The 16,681-nt window shown below is 30.1% G+C and overlaps 1 protein-coding gene across 2 annotated transcripts in view; it reads right to left on the bottom strand.

Annotated features, from left to right (window-relative positions):
• LOC142320509 (uncharacterized) overlaps nucleotides 1-16,681 on the bottom strand; it is a 238,609-nt gene that overhangs the window by 37,585 nt on the left and 184,343 nt on the right. For both annotated transcript variants that reach the window (XM_075358372.1, XM_075358373.1), the window contains exons 22-25: nucleotides 15,672-15,938; nucleotides 10,760-10,931; nucleotides 7,497-7,742; nucleotides 4,833-4,955 (exon numbers count right to left, since the gene is read on the bottom strand). In XM_075358372.1, the coding sequence (XP_075214487.1) occupies nucleotides 4,833-4,955; nucleotides 7,497-7,742; nucleotides 10,760-10,931; nucleotides 15,672-15,938 (808 nt within the window). The remainder of the gene's footprint in view (nucleotides 1-4,832; nucleotides 4,956-7,496; nucleotides 7,743-10,759; nucleotides 10,932-15,671; nucleotides 15,939-16,681) is intronic.

The following is a 16,681-nucleotide window of genomic DNA, read 5'->3' as shown; positions in this document are numbered from 1 at the left end:
ATTATGGATCTAATATTACATTATTATTACTTAATATTATATACTTATAACATAATAATTATGATATTAAATAGACACTTAAATCTTGAAAATTAATAATATTCTATTCTATTAAACCAGTTAGTAAAAAGAAATGCTTTCAAATAAAGGAGTGAGAAAAGTATGTAGTTTATTTTATTATTAATACTTTTTACTACTTTACTAATTAAATCAGATTAAAAATACATAAAAGATAATGTACATACATATATAAAAAGTTACATATAAGTTACAAAGTTAAGATATGAAGAACGTCAAAACAGCAGGGCATAATGAACTGATGGTAGATGTATTAAAATGTATTATAACTGATATCTATCTAGCCCAAATCTTTACTCAACGGCTTAAGAATGAATTTATTTCAAGCCAATAGAACAAATCATTAATAATTTTCTTACACAAGAAAGGTAGCATGAAGATATAAAAAAAATTACTGCCCAATATGTCTTCTTCCAGTTGTGTACAAAGTCTTCAAGAAAGCCATTAATAATCAAATAAATGGAGTACTGGAAAGCCATTAATAATCAAATAAATGGAGTACTGGATGAAATGCAACGAAAAGAGTAGGCAGGTACTTCGTGAAATGAGTAAAACGGAACAGTACTGTATACCTTTTAGCACAGCATTTGCAGATTTTGGTATAGTATTCAACTCTGACAATCATTCAGCAATTATGACAGCCTTACTAATTTTGAGAATAAACACCGACTACACTGAAATACTGAACAATATCTACAAAGTTATTAGCACTCGTTAATGGTGGAAAAAATACTTATGAGTTTAAAACTGAAAGAGAGGTGAAACAAGGTGATTCAATATTCCCAAAGATATTTACAGCGGTACTAGAAATGCTTGTGAATAATATTGCTGCAGTTTGTGAAGAGGTTGGTTTCCAGATTAGTTCTTCAAAAACAAAGATGATGTGTAATAAATGGGTAAAACATGAAAGAACTACAGTGGAAGAAAGTGAATTGGCAAGTGTTGAAGAATATACCTATTTACAACTCATCAATATGAATAACTCATTACCTCCAGAAGTCTTACAATGTATAAAACTGGTATGGATAGCATTTGGATGTAACTAATTGGTTTTCAAGTCCAGAATGCCTGTGACTCAAAAGAAACAAGTATTTCATCATTAATGTATCCTGCTGGTAGTACTTATTACTGCTGTTAAACAATGCAATGAAATAAATTGCTGTTAAACAATGCAATGAAATAAATTGCTGTTAAGCAATGAAATAAAGAGAAAATTAAGATCAGCACAATGAGGAATGAAATGAAGTATGCTGGGACTGACTAGACTAGATAGAAAGATAGCAGTCAGTATTAGATATAGTATTATAAATTATAATGAACAATAACTACATTGAAGATTGTAGATTATACTATTACAAAAATAACAAAAGTGCTGGAGTATATAAAGCATTTAAAGTGGTAGTGGTCAGGGTATGTTGCAAGGAGAGAGGATGGTCATTGGATAGCTTTGGTGGTGGACTGGTCTCCGAAATATCTGACTCGGCCAAGAGGAAGAACTGCAGATTGATGGGATAAAGATATCAAAGAGACTGCAAGAATCAACTGGAAGCAGAAGGCTCGACAGAAAGGCATGGAGGAGACTGGAGGTGAAGTTTGTCAGAGAGAGTGATTAGCAGGAGTAACCAAAAAAGGCTATATCCATAACGAGTTGATATGGCTGCAAATAATAATAATAATGATGTGAGAATTATCTACTACCAATTTACAAAACAAAACTAATCTTCAAGTATTTTATTTATTACCAAATTTTTATACAATTTAAGAAATGTTGCAAGTTATAATTTACATTATTCCAGTAGTTAGATGAGTATAAAACTTTTGTTATCTGCATAGGAAATAATTATGGAATCATGATCACAGTTTACACTAAAAATATCATTTATATAAATGACATTTATAACAGTGATCCCACCATATTACTCTGTGGTAGTCTAATGTTCATTGTAATAGGGTCAGTGAATAATTTTTTTTCTCCTACATATTGTCTATTTTTTAAATAAATTTTTATCATTTCCAGAATAACTCCTCTTTTCCAATTTTATGAATTTTTAAAGTAAAAGCGAATGATTGACTGTGCAAAGGCATTAGCTAATCAATAAACACAGCAATAACAAACTTTTTACCATCTAAATTTTCAATAACTATTTTACTACTTTTGCAACTGCATAATCAGAAGTGTAGTTCCTGCACTTCTGCTAAAGCCAAATTGCAAACTAAAAGATATACTATATTTATCCAGGAGTTAATAATTCTGCTTTGCAACATTTTTTCAAAAATTTTAGTAGAAATTAGAAACTAAGGAGATTGGTCTGTAATTAGTTGCTAGTTTATGATTTAAAGTGAGTCTTCGATCACCAATCTTTGATGAGGTCATTCAAGGACTAGACATTCATTGGTCATTCAAGGATGCAAACATTAGATGAGGTCATTCAGTCGGTCACTGACACACATCATAACACTTTTGTGAAGTTTGATAGCCTGAATTTCCCTGAGAATACACTGTATTAGTTCAACTGATCTTTCATCAGCTCATCCAAAAAAAAAAAATCAACTCTGAATGATCCACAGTATTCTTTTGAGATAAATTGCAAATATTAAAACATCTTACCCCTCTCTCTATATATAAATATACCATCTACTCCAGTATATATATTTTTTAATTGCACAGTAGCATTTAATATCTTAAAATTATTCTTTTTGATTTTTAAATTACATATTTAGAAAGCAATAAAAATTTGTAAAAAAAGACTTGAGCCACAGTAATAAGCCATACAGAAAAATAAATGTTAAGATTTAATGATTATATTAATTTATTCACTGAAATTATTATGTTGGAGAATAAATGATATAAGGAAGAAAATAAAAATACAAGATGCGCATAAAAAAAACTAATGAGTCTTTTTGAAGGAATTTAATAATATCAGAAATAGATTACGGAATTAGAAAGAAAGTTTTTAAAAAGTATTTAAGATATTAGAAAGAAAGTTTGGAGTGTAACCCTTTAACATACTGAAACATATACTACAGGAAAGCCAGAGAAGCAATATGCAAAAATTTAGGCTTTTGAAAAGTAAAGTTGTAGGAGATGCATCTATTAAAGAAAAAGACAAATACAATTTATATAAATGTTTTAGTGCTTGTCCCCTTCAAAGTAGTCCTCATCCATACTTAAGATGTTGATGTAGTCTTGTTTTCCACTTGTTGAAGCAGATCAGTTTCTGTCAGCTGTTTTAACACCTCTGCGTTTCATTTTTTACTGCATCAACTGATTCAGAATGTGTTCCTTTAAGCACAAATTTCTCTTTAAGGAAAAGAAAAAGTTACAAGGTGTAAAATCTGATGAATAAGAAGGATGTTCCATTGTAGTAATATTTTTGTTGGCTAAAAAATGCTACACAAAATGTGCTGTATGAGTGGGCCCATTGTCCTGAGTAAGATGAAACTATTTTTCTACACTCCTAGTCTTTTTTTTATTCTTTCTCTCAGCTTTGTCAAAACATCCTTATAAAAATGCCGGTTTGCTGAATGGTTTCTGAAAAATATACTTCCAAAATTATTTATGTGGCATATAAAGCACAATGACAGGAATTTGGATTTGCTTTGACAAACTATTTTCATTCTTGATGACGATGGTGTTTTCTAGTATACTGACTGTTATTTCATCTCAAGATCATACTGGAAGATCCAGGATTCATCACAACTGATGACTTTTGAAAAACGTTGAGTTGGCATCAAATTTCTGCAACATGTCAGAGCAGTTCTTTTTGCTTTGGTATAAGAACCTTAGACACCATCTTGATGCAAACTTTTTCAATGTTAAGGTCCTATGCAAAATTGTCCATGCAGTGTCTTTTTTTATGTATTTGGCTTTAGTTATCATTTCAGATACTAAGTTGATGGTCTTCTCAAACAATCTGGCTAATTTTTTATTAAAACAATAATGAAGTGGAAGGTCATCCAGGGCGTTCATCATTTTCCATTTTCTGATGTTCTTCATTGAATTTTTTGTGCTCTCAAACACATAACCTCAAGATGTGCATACTTTTCCCCGATAGTATTTAAAAACATTCCATTTGGAATATTTTCAAACACTGGTGTTTAGTTTAATTTTAATAACACTTTCAATTGACATATTGTTCAACTTATAATCTAGCATTATTCTGGTGCACAACTTCGCTAAATGATGACTCACAATTAACTAAATGTTCTTGAGTGTTAATGTCTGTCATACAAGTTCAGACACATACAAGGTCTCTGCCAAAAAGGTCATAATTACTTTTTATAGCATTTTCTAAGAGGTAGTTTCATTATTTAACAAACATACCCAACAAAGGATATTCAAAATTAGGCTCATTGATCACATTTAAAATTAAATGTTTTTCAGATAAACAGGTAAATAAAAAAGAAGTTGTGGAAAATTCTTAATACGGAAAAAAGTACAGTTTCTTATTACAGCTGCAGGGTCAGTGAATTTAGTAACTGACTTAAGTTTAGAAGATAGAAACTGGAGATAAGCATTAGAATATATGAAATGAATAACTGAGGATGTAGGTTTAAACAAATACCATATAGAAATTACAAAAACTGGAGCAGATAGAAAGAAATAGAGATGTGCTTCAAACTAGTCAAATGACTGATGACAAGAAAACAAAATTATATTCATGTTATAGTCAAATAAAAAAAAAAACTATTTAGAACTTTGTTATTAATTTATCATAATTTATACAACATAATAATAAAATCAATAAAAGTACCTTTTTCTCCAGCTGCTCCAATAACTCCAGGTCGACCATGTTTTCCGGGGTTTCCAGGAAGTCCTTTTTCTCCTTTAATTGTAAGTCCTGGTATTCCTGAAGGACCAACTGGACCTTGATCACCTAAAATCAATCGTGCACATTTATATAATTCAACACAGCTATTAATTTAAAGTCATTTTATCAACGCTAATATTTATGAACGTGTAATATTTGCTAAAAAGAAGTCACTCATTTCTAAAAAATAACAATATCCACCTCTATCATACCAGATAAAATAACAAAACTGTTTTTGTGTACCTCATCACAATACTTTGGCTTATTAGAAAGGACTTTTATTATGCTTCTTTTGCCACCTTTAAGAAATAATCCAACTATTTAAAAAAATCTTCACGCCGATTTTAAAATCAAAAAATTTTCTTTTATTAAAGTAACATTACTCTACTGATAAATGGTTAAACCTAAAAAATTAAAATCCTTGAATTTTCTTTATCCCATTCAAGATGTATGTGAATATGAGCTCAGATAAACTACATTAACACCTTAATTATTTTTTACGCTTAATATCTTAATATATTGTCTTAACATATTTCAAGTGTCTAATTTCAAATAATTAATATAAAATTTTATCAAATCTATTTTTTATCTTATGATTGTGTACTCTGTGATGCTACTTTGATCAAGGTTTTACCAGTTTCCCTTGATCTACTTAGGCAAATGCTAAGACAGTTCCTTTTTTTATCTGCGAATATATTACATCAACAAATTCCTGAAGCGGTTTATATAATGCAATATTGTGTACTGATCAGAATAGAAGTTAAATAAGCACGGTAAACAGTATATTAACTGTGCAAATTTAAATCAGGTACAGCAAGTGTCACTGGTTTTCATCGTAGCAGAAGACTTGTGAAGTTTCAACTGACGTTTTGCAAAATTGCATTAATGATTTTATTTGCAAGGATAGATGTAATAAAAATTATGGAAATTCCTGAAATCTGTACTACACGTATTGTTACTGTCCATTTTATTATCCCTAATAACTTCAATTACTGCAAAACATGTTCGTGATGGGTTCTGAGGCAGTCAATTAAAAATCATAAACATACAAATTCACACCCGTATGGAACATAGGTGACAGTCTTTAACAGAAGGTAATGATTTTTTTAGATTGCATAATAACTTGCGATGAGACTTGGATTGATCATTCTGAGCCAAAGTCCAAACATCAGAGTTTGCGCGACAGGAAAAAATCAAAATCTATGCATCAACCGGTAGAGTGATGAAACAATGTTCTGGGACTGTACAGACCTAATTTATTAACTGGAAGAACAATGCACAAATAATACTTATTGTAACATGCTAGAGAATAAAATGAAACCCACAATAAGGAGGACTTCTCCTTAAAAGGCGGTTTCTCTGTCAAACGAAATAATTAAATAATTCTTCTCCAAGATAATGCCATATTGCATACTACTCAAAAGACACGAAAGCTATTCAATGAGTCAGTGTCAGAAAGTATTGCCACATCCACCTTACAATTCTGATCTTGCACCTCCACATTTGTTTTGTTTAATCATTTTAGAATTTTTAAGTGGCACCTTATTATTCAACTACAATGAACGAGTCAAAAACCGATACAAGAAAGGCACAGACATAGAGGTGAATAATTCTTTACTACTAGAATAAAAAAGCTCATAGAAAGATGGGACAAGTGGCTAAATGTATTTGAGGATTACTCTGAAAAGTTTGATAAGCACTTAGTTTCATTGTCAGTGAATAAATAATAATTTTTTTACATTTGTGTTTCTAATTATCGAATGAACTCTACTAGTTTCACTATTCTTGGAAAAGATAAATCTTAAATCACGTTTCTAATTTAAATACTTAATTGAGATAATGTACCTACTGTAAATTAAATAATTTCAGTATTTCACTTGAAATAAAGTCCTTTATAACTTATTCTGTTTTTATTTTGCAAAATTATTTATGCTTTAATGGATATAAGATCTTAAAAATTAAATAAATGAGCTACTATTATTATTAGTTTTAAAATAAAAGGGAAAATTGAAATAAAAAAATAGCTTGAAAAAATAAACAAGAAAATTTATCTTATTTAATTTTATAAACTGATAAATCTAAAAAAGAAACTGAATTTTACATCTAGCTTTGCAATTAACATTGTGAGTTTTATTGAAGCACTGAAGGGATTATAAGTTGATCTGAAACAGGATATCAAGTATGAAGTCAAATAAATGATTAGAGAAAAAATTACAGTAGCATACACAACATGTACTTACAGTTATTATGAATGAAAACAATTAAAATCAAGCAGTTAAAAAAGAAAAAGAAAAATTTAAAGACTAGTCACAGAAACAGAAATACTGATGTAGAAACTCTGAATAAATAATAATCTTATACTACATGATACTGAAGAACTGCCGGTTTTAAAACTAGATTAATGACAATGATAAATGAAAAACTGGGAGAACTTGTTAAACTGGGATGCAGATATTGTAAACAGACAAAAAACAAATCGATTTTATTAGTAGTACCAATTCAGTAACACAAATGTCGTTAAAATAAATGATATAATCGTCTGCCCTTAAGACATCTATAATGAAATGTACAAAGAAGAAATTCATGAAATAACAAATATCTACTTGCCTTTAGGACCTACCAACCCTGGTGGTCCAGGGAATCCTTGAGGACCTTGTAATCCTCTGTCACCTTTTTCACCCTCTAAACCAGCTACACCATCAAATCCCTTTTCACCTTTTTCTCCTCTTAAACCTGGACTACCTGAAATTCCAGGTTCACCTTTATCTCCCTTTATATCAACAGTTGGACCAGGTGGACCTCTATCTCCTTTGTCACCTGGTGGACCGTAGTAACCAAGTGGACCCGTTAATCCTAAAAAAAAAGTTACATGTTTATATAAATAATTAAAGTAAAACATAAGTGTAAATGATATTCTTAAAGTCGTTTTTTATAACCTCAAAAAATTATAACTAATTAAGAATAATAATGAACGATTTATTATCAATTTATGAACACATCAAGTAGCGAACGGAAAGGAGCTGACCATGTAATATAAACAAATCTTAGCATACTTGACTTTCAAAATACTGCCTAAACTTCTAATAAACCATTATCTGATTGGTTAATGTGATACTCTGGAAGTTTCCAGATATGAAGCATTTCTACTCAGGTAAGCAGATAAATATTTTCCCCATGTAATAAGCATACCTACCACTTGATATATATATATATATATATAAAACTACAGATTATCAGGCCAGAATGTGTAGTTAATTAGTACTCAGCAATACAATTGTGGTAAGGTGCAGTATCAAGAAGCCTTAGCTATAAAATATAACTGGTGTGGCTGAGCCTTGAACTATCAACTCTTTACATTAGAAAGCCAATACTACTAATGCTATGCCACAAGAACTGGCAAACACACTCACAATCCAATTAGATTACAGTCAGAAATTAAAGGAACCGACCTAATTCCAACTGACAAAGTTAAGTCTGCTGTTTCCTATATTTTCATATTTTATTTCTAATTCTATGGCTGCTTTGTTGACTCCTTCCTGGTCTAGACAGTGCCTGTGTCTCCCATGCAGCTCTTTCCTTTCCCCAATCTAGGATTTTATGTGCATTGCACTCTTTCTTGTGTTCTACATTGCTAGTCCTGTTGGCTAGGTTTAATGGCATATAGTTTTGATTTGCAATGGCTTGGTAGAAGGGGTGTTGCTTGCTATGGAAGTTAGCCCTTAAGTTTTCGTTCTGGCCGTAGCATAGATTTTTAATATCAAGTACTCCTCTTCCTCCTTCCTTTCTCAAGAGCATGAATCTTTCTTTTGATGAATGGATGTAGTGGGACTTTTCTTGGTAGAATATTTTTCTAGTGAGTCTGTTCTTTACTATGTTTCAACAAACTTTATTATACCTAATGCATACATTAGTACTGGTACTGCATATGTGTTAACTGCCTTCACTTTATTTCCTCCCATTAAGTTCCGATTTTAAAATTAATTTTAATCTCTTTTCATACGTTTTCTTAAGTTTTCTGTAATGTCTTTGTGCTCCAATTTTATCGTATGATCGCATCCTACGTAGTTGTACATGTCCTCTTCTTTCATTTCTTCTATGCTACCTTGGGTCTGCAGGTCGTAATTTTGCAGCTGGTGAAACTTTCCCCTCACAATAGCGTTTATCTTGCATTATTATTATTACATTTTTTAATTTCTAATATTTCCAAATTAGTGTAAATATCAGATATTGAATGTTTATTATTAATAAGATGGTCAGAAACAATAGAAAAACCCAATTTTCCATTTTTTAAATATCTGAACTGTTCAGAAAATCTAGTTTTGAAAAATTTAGTGGTTTTTCCTATATAAATATGGTCACAGTCGTTACATTTTATTTTGTAAATTCCACCCAGATTATTATGTGAATCTAATGTTTTTTAAATGTTTTATTATGTGATTGTTTGTTTAAACATAATTTTATCATAAACCTTTGTAATATTTTCAACTATGCTGTCAGTATACACATATTTTAAATGTACATTGTCAATTTTTTGTGTTTCATTTATTGGTATTATAGATGTATTATTGTTAATTTTTAATATTTGTTTTTTGTATATATTATCAATCAAAAATTCACTATAACCATTATATATAACAATTTGTTGTATAATATCTATTTCTTTGTTTAATTTATTTTTATTTTTATTATACTGTGTGTAATTAATTGCTCTATTAACCGTTTTTGTATATGTATTAATTTTGTGTGAACATGGATGATTTAAATACCTATGTATTGAGGTTTTATTAGTAGTGGGTTTTCTATATACTGACATTATAAAATGATTAGTTTTATTAATTTCAATACTAACATCTAAGTAACTTATTGTCATATTTATATCAATTTCAAAAGTAAATTTTAATACATTACAGTATGAATTTAATTTTTTTAAAAACTATTAGATGCTCATTATATAAAATAGGGTTATAGACTACAAAAATATCATCAACACACCTAGGCCATAGTAAAATATTATGAGAATGAGCAATGCCAAAAAATAATTTTATTTTTGTAATCCTGAATATAAATTTTGGCCATAATAACTGATAAAGGAAAACCCATTTGTAAAATTTTTTCCTGAGTGTAATATTTGTCATTAAATTTAATATAATTTAATTGCCATACATTTCTAATGGTAGTAATAATATTATCAAAAAATACAGAGTCTTTGTGGTTACACATTTTTTATATGTTAACAGTTTTTTCTATCGGTATACTAGGGTACATATTACTAATATCATAACTAACCAAATGGTATTAAACGGTAAACTAATTAAATAGTATAACCTAATGGTATTACATAAAATTTCTTTATTATTAGGATTTACTTTATTAATATTTATTTTAAAATTCACTAAGACATTTTTAGTAATATTATTCTTATCACTATCTCCTAGATTAAATTTGAAAGCATTGGCTACAATGAACTGTTCTTCATTAAGGACAACATCTGTTAAATTTATCAGCTTATACAATTATCAGTAAATGAACCCGAAATTACATGTACATTCTTTAATTGTAAATCTTCATAGTAATCATTCTTTACTAAATCTCCATGTATTTTATAATAACCTAAACATTTATTATTATTATTATTATTATTATAATTATTACTATTATTATTATTGTTATAAATATAATTACTTTATTGTTATCATTATCATTATATTTTGTTTTTATCAATTTACTAATTTTTTTATGTTTAAATCCATTGAATCATTAAATCCATTTTTATAAATTTCAACATTAGTTTTAATAAAATTATATAAATAATTAAAAAGTCCTAAAATTTAATGTATAATTTTATATATATATATAAAAGTCAACCATACCTGTAGGTCCAGGCTCTCCTTTTGTTCCATTTAATCCTGGTCGTCCAGGTAATCCAGGAGTTCCTTTTGTTCCAGGGAATCCTGGAGGGCCTGGTGGGCCCTGAGCACCATCACTACCATGTATGCCTTCCATTCCTGGTAATCCAGGGACTCCAGGTTCTCCTGATACACCCTATACAGAAAATAAAAATATAAAACACATTGGTATAAAAAAAAATAAAACAAACCAGTCTATATGATTGCTCAAGGTTCAATAAATCTAAGTAAGAATTACTCCAAGATAAAAATATACTTGCTATAACCAAACTAATATAATAGAATCCCTACCAGAACAACATATTTGATTTGTAGAGTAATCATAAATTAAGCCATTAGCATTCTAAGCTGTACTGATACAGACTTGACTTCTGTGATTGGTTTAGCTAAGATTAAATTGCATTATTTTAATTGAATAGTAGGATTCTATTACATGGTCTTTTATAGTGCTGAAACCAAGCATATTTTTTAGTTACCTGGTTATATTGGATATAACCAAGATACCAATCCTGGTTGGATTGGTATATTGGATATATATGCTAGATATGCCATATATGCTACATACAGTACGTGTTTTAAGTAGAGATCTGCTCCATCAACACTGCTTATCTCAAATGACTCGAGTTCCCTACTCTATTCCCTTAACCTGTATCCATCATCCTTTATCTCTTTAACTAATCTGTTAGGTCTTCAGCGGTTATAAGTTTGCACTTGTAGCCTACAATAGTACTTTAATGTTGTTTAATCTAATTTGGTCTTATTATATTATATTATTTCATGAATTTATCTTTTAAATAATTAAAATGTATTTTAATCACATCTATTTTTTAATTTATAATATTAATTGGTACTTTGTGATGCACTGATGAAGGTTTTACCATCATTTCCCATCACCTAACTGAGGAAATGCTGGGTCAGTTCTTTTTTTATCAGTGGAATATTATATCTATTTGTTCCTGAGAAGATCTGTTTAATGTAGTATTATTTATGTAGTGGTTAGAATAAAATATTTATTTAGCTTATTTATTACCTAGAGAGGGAACTTTTAAAAAAAAATTGATTCATTTTTCTTTTTTAACTCATCTTCTGCCTTCATAAGGAAGGGTTAGTTAATATTCAAGAATTTCATGCTATTATGGTCAGATAATATATAGAAAGCAACTAAGAATAGGGCAGCGCTGTCCAACCTTTTTACAACTAGGGGTGTATCTGAATGATTACAAAGATTGCACGGGCGCCAGGATTCATTTCAACTATCTCCACACTACTGCTGCTACTAACAAAATCAATAATTATAAATTATAATAATGACAAAAACATTTGAAACAAAAATCAATTATATTTACTCACCACATAATTAATGTGAAATTTGACACTGCATGCTCGCTGCAAGTTGAGGAAAATCTGATGCGTAGTTGGAAAAAGCTGCTCTTAATGCTTATGGGAGTATGTCCCACAAGCAAGATCCCCATAAGTGGGAGTCTGTCAGGCAAGATCGGTACTTGTTTTTGATGAAAATGCAACTTCACAAAGATACGTTGAATCAAAGCATGAATACATTTTCAGTGCAACACTAAGGAGAATGGGGTATTTACATCTGTCCACCAGAATCCATACATTGCTACAAGTTGCATATGAGGATTTTAATGAAAGGTCTTCTTGAAAATTTAAAATTTCCATTTCCAATTCTTCAATTTTATGCTTTCCAAATATTTCACACATCCTATTTCCATGTTCACTAACATCAACAGAAGTGAATGGATTATTGACTAACAATATCACTGGTTCAAGAACTCAAAACTGGCTAAATCTATTGTCAAATTCAAAAACAAGAGTTTCAAGATGCTTGGCATAAGAGCAAAGATCAGACTCACCATCATTTACTGTGTCTAGAATTGATTTGAAATTCGGAAAGTGTGAAAGGGATTTGCTGTTTAAATATGTAATCCATAACTTCACTTTCTTTACAAATGCATTTATAACACTTATCATATGTAAAATACTACATTTACCTTGCTATTTGAGATTTAACTCATTTAATTTTGAGGTGATATCTGCCAGAAAATGTAAATCTAGTAGCCATGATATATCAAGTTGTGATAATATAGTCCGGGAGATGATTTCAAAAAGTCTCTTATTTCATCTAGCAAACAGCAGAATCATTTCAGTATTTTAACCCTACTATGCCATGTTACATCTACATGAAGAATTAATTGCATCACCATTCTGATTATCTGATATAGTCAAAATATTTTGAAACAATTGATGCTGTGTAGAAGATGATCTGATGTAGTTCACCATATGATTTACAACTTTCATGACATGATCAAACTTTAAAACCTTTGTGCATAAGACTTCCTGGTGAATAATGCCATCTGTTGTTATAGCAACAAACTTTGAAAGTGGAAAGTTACTATCTCTGACAAATTACAGGAACACATTAAATATATCTACTTCCCTAGTTTGTCCATCAAGTGGCAACAGTTTGACAAACTCTTCCTTTACTGTGAAATCATAGAAAACCATTCTAATAAATACACACAACTTGGCAATATCATCAGACATGTCAGTACTTTCATCAAACTGGAGTCATAAATATTCACATAATTGCAAATCCTGATGTAATTGAGATTCCAAATTATTAGAAATATGTTCAACCCGCTTAGCAACAGTTTGGTGAGACAATTGTAGACCTTTAAAGAAGATATAAGTGCAGATTTATCCTTGTGACCTTCGAGCAGAGATAAAACAGTACTGATCATTGCTTCATTTACGACTTCCCCATTGCTAAATGGTTTTTCCCTTTTAATTAGTACGTAACAGATTTTGTTAGAAGCTTCTGTCAAGTAACTGGTGTCCTGAACAGGTTTCATAAACACGGATTGTTGCAATTGTGATTTAGATTTAAGGTCTTTCACTTTGTGTTTTCCCAGTTTAGAATTCAGAGGAAATGCGTTATTAAACAGTTTGTGATTAATCAAAAAATATTGCTCTACATTACTTCTTTTAGAAACAGACATGTTAGGATTACACAACAAATACACAGATTTTCCCCTATATTCAATAAAACAATATTGGTTCTCCCATTCACTGTTAAAGCTGTAAGTTCTTTGCCTTTTAGCCATGTTAAGACTATACTAAATATTATGTTAAAATAATATCTGATAATTTAAAGAATTTCACTTTAAAAACACTGATAACATTTGGAATATATAGCATATCACAACAAAAGATAACATAATAAATTGTATCAGCAGAACGTAGGCTTACTTCACTTCATAACATCAAGTTATACTGAAGTTAAAATACAAGAATTGGATGGCACTGAAAGAGTCAGAATTGTTAAAATGTGTCAAATTCATCTCCTTATTGGCTGAAGACTTAAGTATGTTGAAAGATAGAAGCTCACTGGTTTTCTAAATAACAGAAAATTCATTGGCCACACCCACATGCAAATTAATTCAAAAACTCTCTCATGAGAAACATCTGTTTCTATTTTAGGAAGGTCAAGTTAAAATTTATTAAAATCAATGTTAGGAAATACAAATAAAGAAAGGGACTCGGTTTTACCAAAAAACAGAAAAGAATGTCAGTTTGAAATTTATTACAAAGAATGCTAATAGCTTGAGTAGAGAGCAGACCACCAAATGAGTGACAATTAGGTAGTTTGTTCTGTTGAGCTAGACCTGCTGCTAGGAGGGTCTTATACCTACTTATACCATTACAAAGGAAATGAACTTGTCAACAATAATGACAAAGAAATGAACACTTGTTACAAAGTCAGGCAGAATTACTTCTGTTGAACTATTGAAAAATATAACTGCTAAAATGTATTTTTGATATACTTTTTAAGATGTAAAATATGTTATATGTTATTTTGAAATGTGAATTAGTATTAAAAATTGGCAAATGGGCAGGGGCGCCAAAAGACAAAATGAAGGGCACCATGACGCCCACAGGCCCCAGGTTGGAAAGTTCTGATATAGGGTATGTAGTAGTATTACTATAAATAACCTGCTGTATGAATCAGAAACTTGGGAGATATGGAAATAGGATGAAGAAAGATTATTAATGAAGAGATAGATGCATATTGCAGAGGTTGTAGTTTCTACAATGCAATCCATAAGAAATGTAAAAAATAAAAGGGGAATGGCTGCAAAACCACAGTGACTACTGGTTTGGGAGATGAAGTGGCTATAATGGTACAGTCATATTTGTAGCATGAAGGAATATGTATGGCCTGGAAAGGTATTTGAATGGGCTCTATGAAGAGCACTGCTAGTTTGTGGATGGGCTTCCTAACAAATTTTTTAAGACCATAAAGGAAGTACTCCCTGACACGTTCAACATTTTCTTCAGACATTCTCAATCCCCCTGTACTCTTCCCTTTACGCAAACACTCAGCGATTTCAAACAGATTACACCATCGCAATGAATATTATTATCACTTTGAGGATCACAATTAAACTTTCTATGGAACTCACATTGAACTATAACTACACATTCACAATTAGCAAACAGCAAAACACAGTAGGCTTTCTATTCATGAATCACCGCCTTTGTTGGGCTCCGTCAAGTAGTAAGATAGGAGAATTAATCTTTGGTAATGCATGCAACTAAAGCTGTTTGTTTTGCTCTTTGATTCTAGTTTTAAATCAACACTGTAGACCTTAAAGAGATATCATAATAAATTAAAACCCTGACTTTTTTTGTACATCCAGTAAATGTGACTACTTAAGATTATCTCACAATGCAAACTTGTGTCAGTGCCTCTTATGCAATAATACAAACTAGAGTACTTTGTCACATTACATGTCCAAATGTACAGATGCTCTTACAGCTAATTAATTATGATTCATTGTCATTAAATACTTACTTTTTGTCCTTTCAGTCCTGGTTCACCATCTTTTCCTGGCAATCCTGAGTATCCGCGTTCACCAGACTGTCCTGGAAGACCTGGTGTTCCTCTATCTCCCTTTTCTCCACTCAGCCCAGGAATACTATACCCAGGTACACCTTTATCACCTTTTAATCCAGGAAATCCATCATTACCGGGAGCTCCTGGTGATCCACGTAATCCTGGAATTCCAGGTTCACCCTTTTGTCCCTTTTCTGAAACTTTTCCAGCATCACCTTTTGGCCCCTAAAAATAAAAGAAAAAATTATAAATTAAAAACTAAAAATAAAAAATAAAATAGATATGTGAATACAGATCATTAAATTAAATTTAAATACATTTCAAATCATCATTAATTAAAAACAGACTTAATTTTTGTCTGCACTAATCTAATGTCCTATTACAAAGATACAGCAGACAAATGCTAAAAACAAAAATAAATTTTCATTCAGTTTGCAATCACTGTAAATTAATATAATCTACCTTTGAAAAGCTCAGAACTGTATGTATTATTTGGAGGTCTGATTAAAAGCATGAGGTCCAAGTCTGTTAATAATAAATGAAATCTAGGTATATTCTAATTTCTATGTAAAGAAAAATCCTTTATATCTAAATATATTTTACCTGGAATCTCTCAAAAAGAATAGAATAGTAATATATAACAGAATAGTGATATAAATTCAAATGCAGTATGTTAAATTTTGATTAAAAAATAATAAATAAATAAGAAAATTAATAACATAAAGCTACACTTGGGAAAAGCAAGAAATAAAGGAAATAGCAAGAAATTTCAACAACATTAAAGTCAGCTTTTTAAATACTGGTATATAAAATCTATATAACTAATTATGTTATATGATAACAATGATAATGATTGTTAATCATTACAAAAATTTTAATAAATCATTATAAAACAACAATCATTACAAAAGGTTTTGCATTTATAATCACCATGCTTGGCACTAAAAATTAAGGTAATAACATTAAAA

Source organism: Lycorma delicatula, chromosome 2 (assembly GCF_047948215.1).
Source record: "Lycorma delicatula isolate Av1 chromosome 2, ASM4794821v1, whole genome shotgun sequence".
Classification (NCBI taxonomy): domain Eukaryota; kingdom Metazoa; phylum Arthropoda; class Insecta; order Hemiptera; family Fulgoridae; genus Lycorma; species Lycorma delicatula.
Note: the sequence above shows the minus strand (reverse complement) of the source record. Positions and strands in the feature narration are given on the sequence as shown.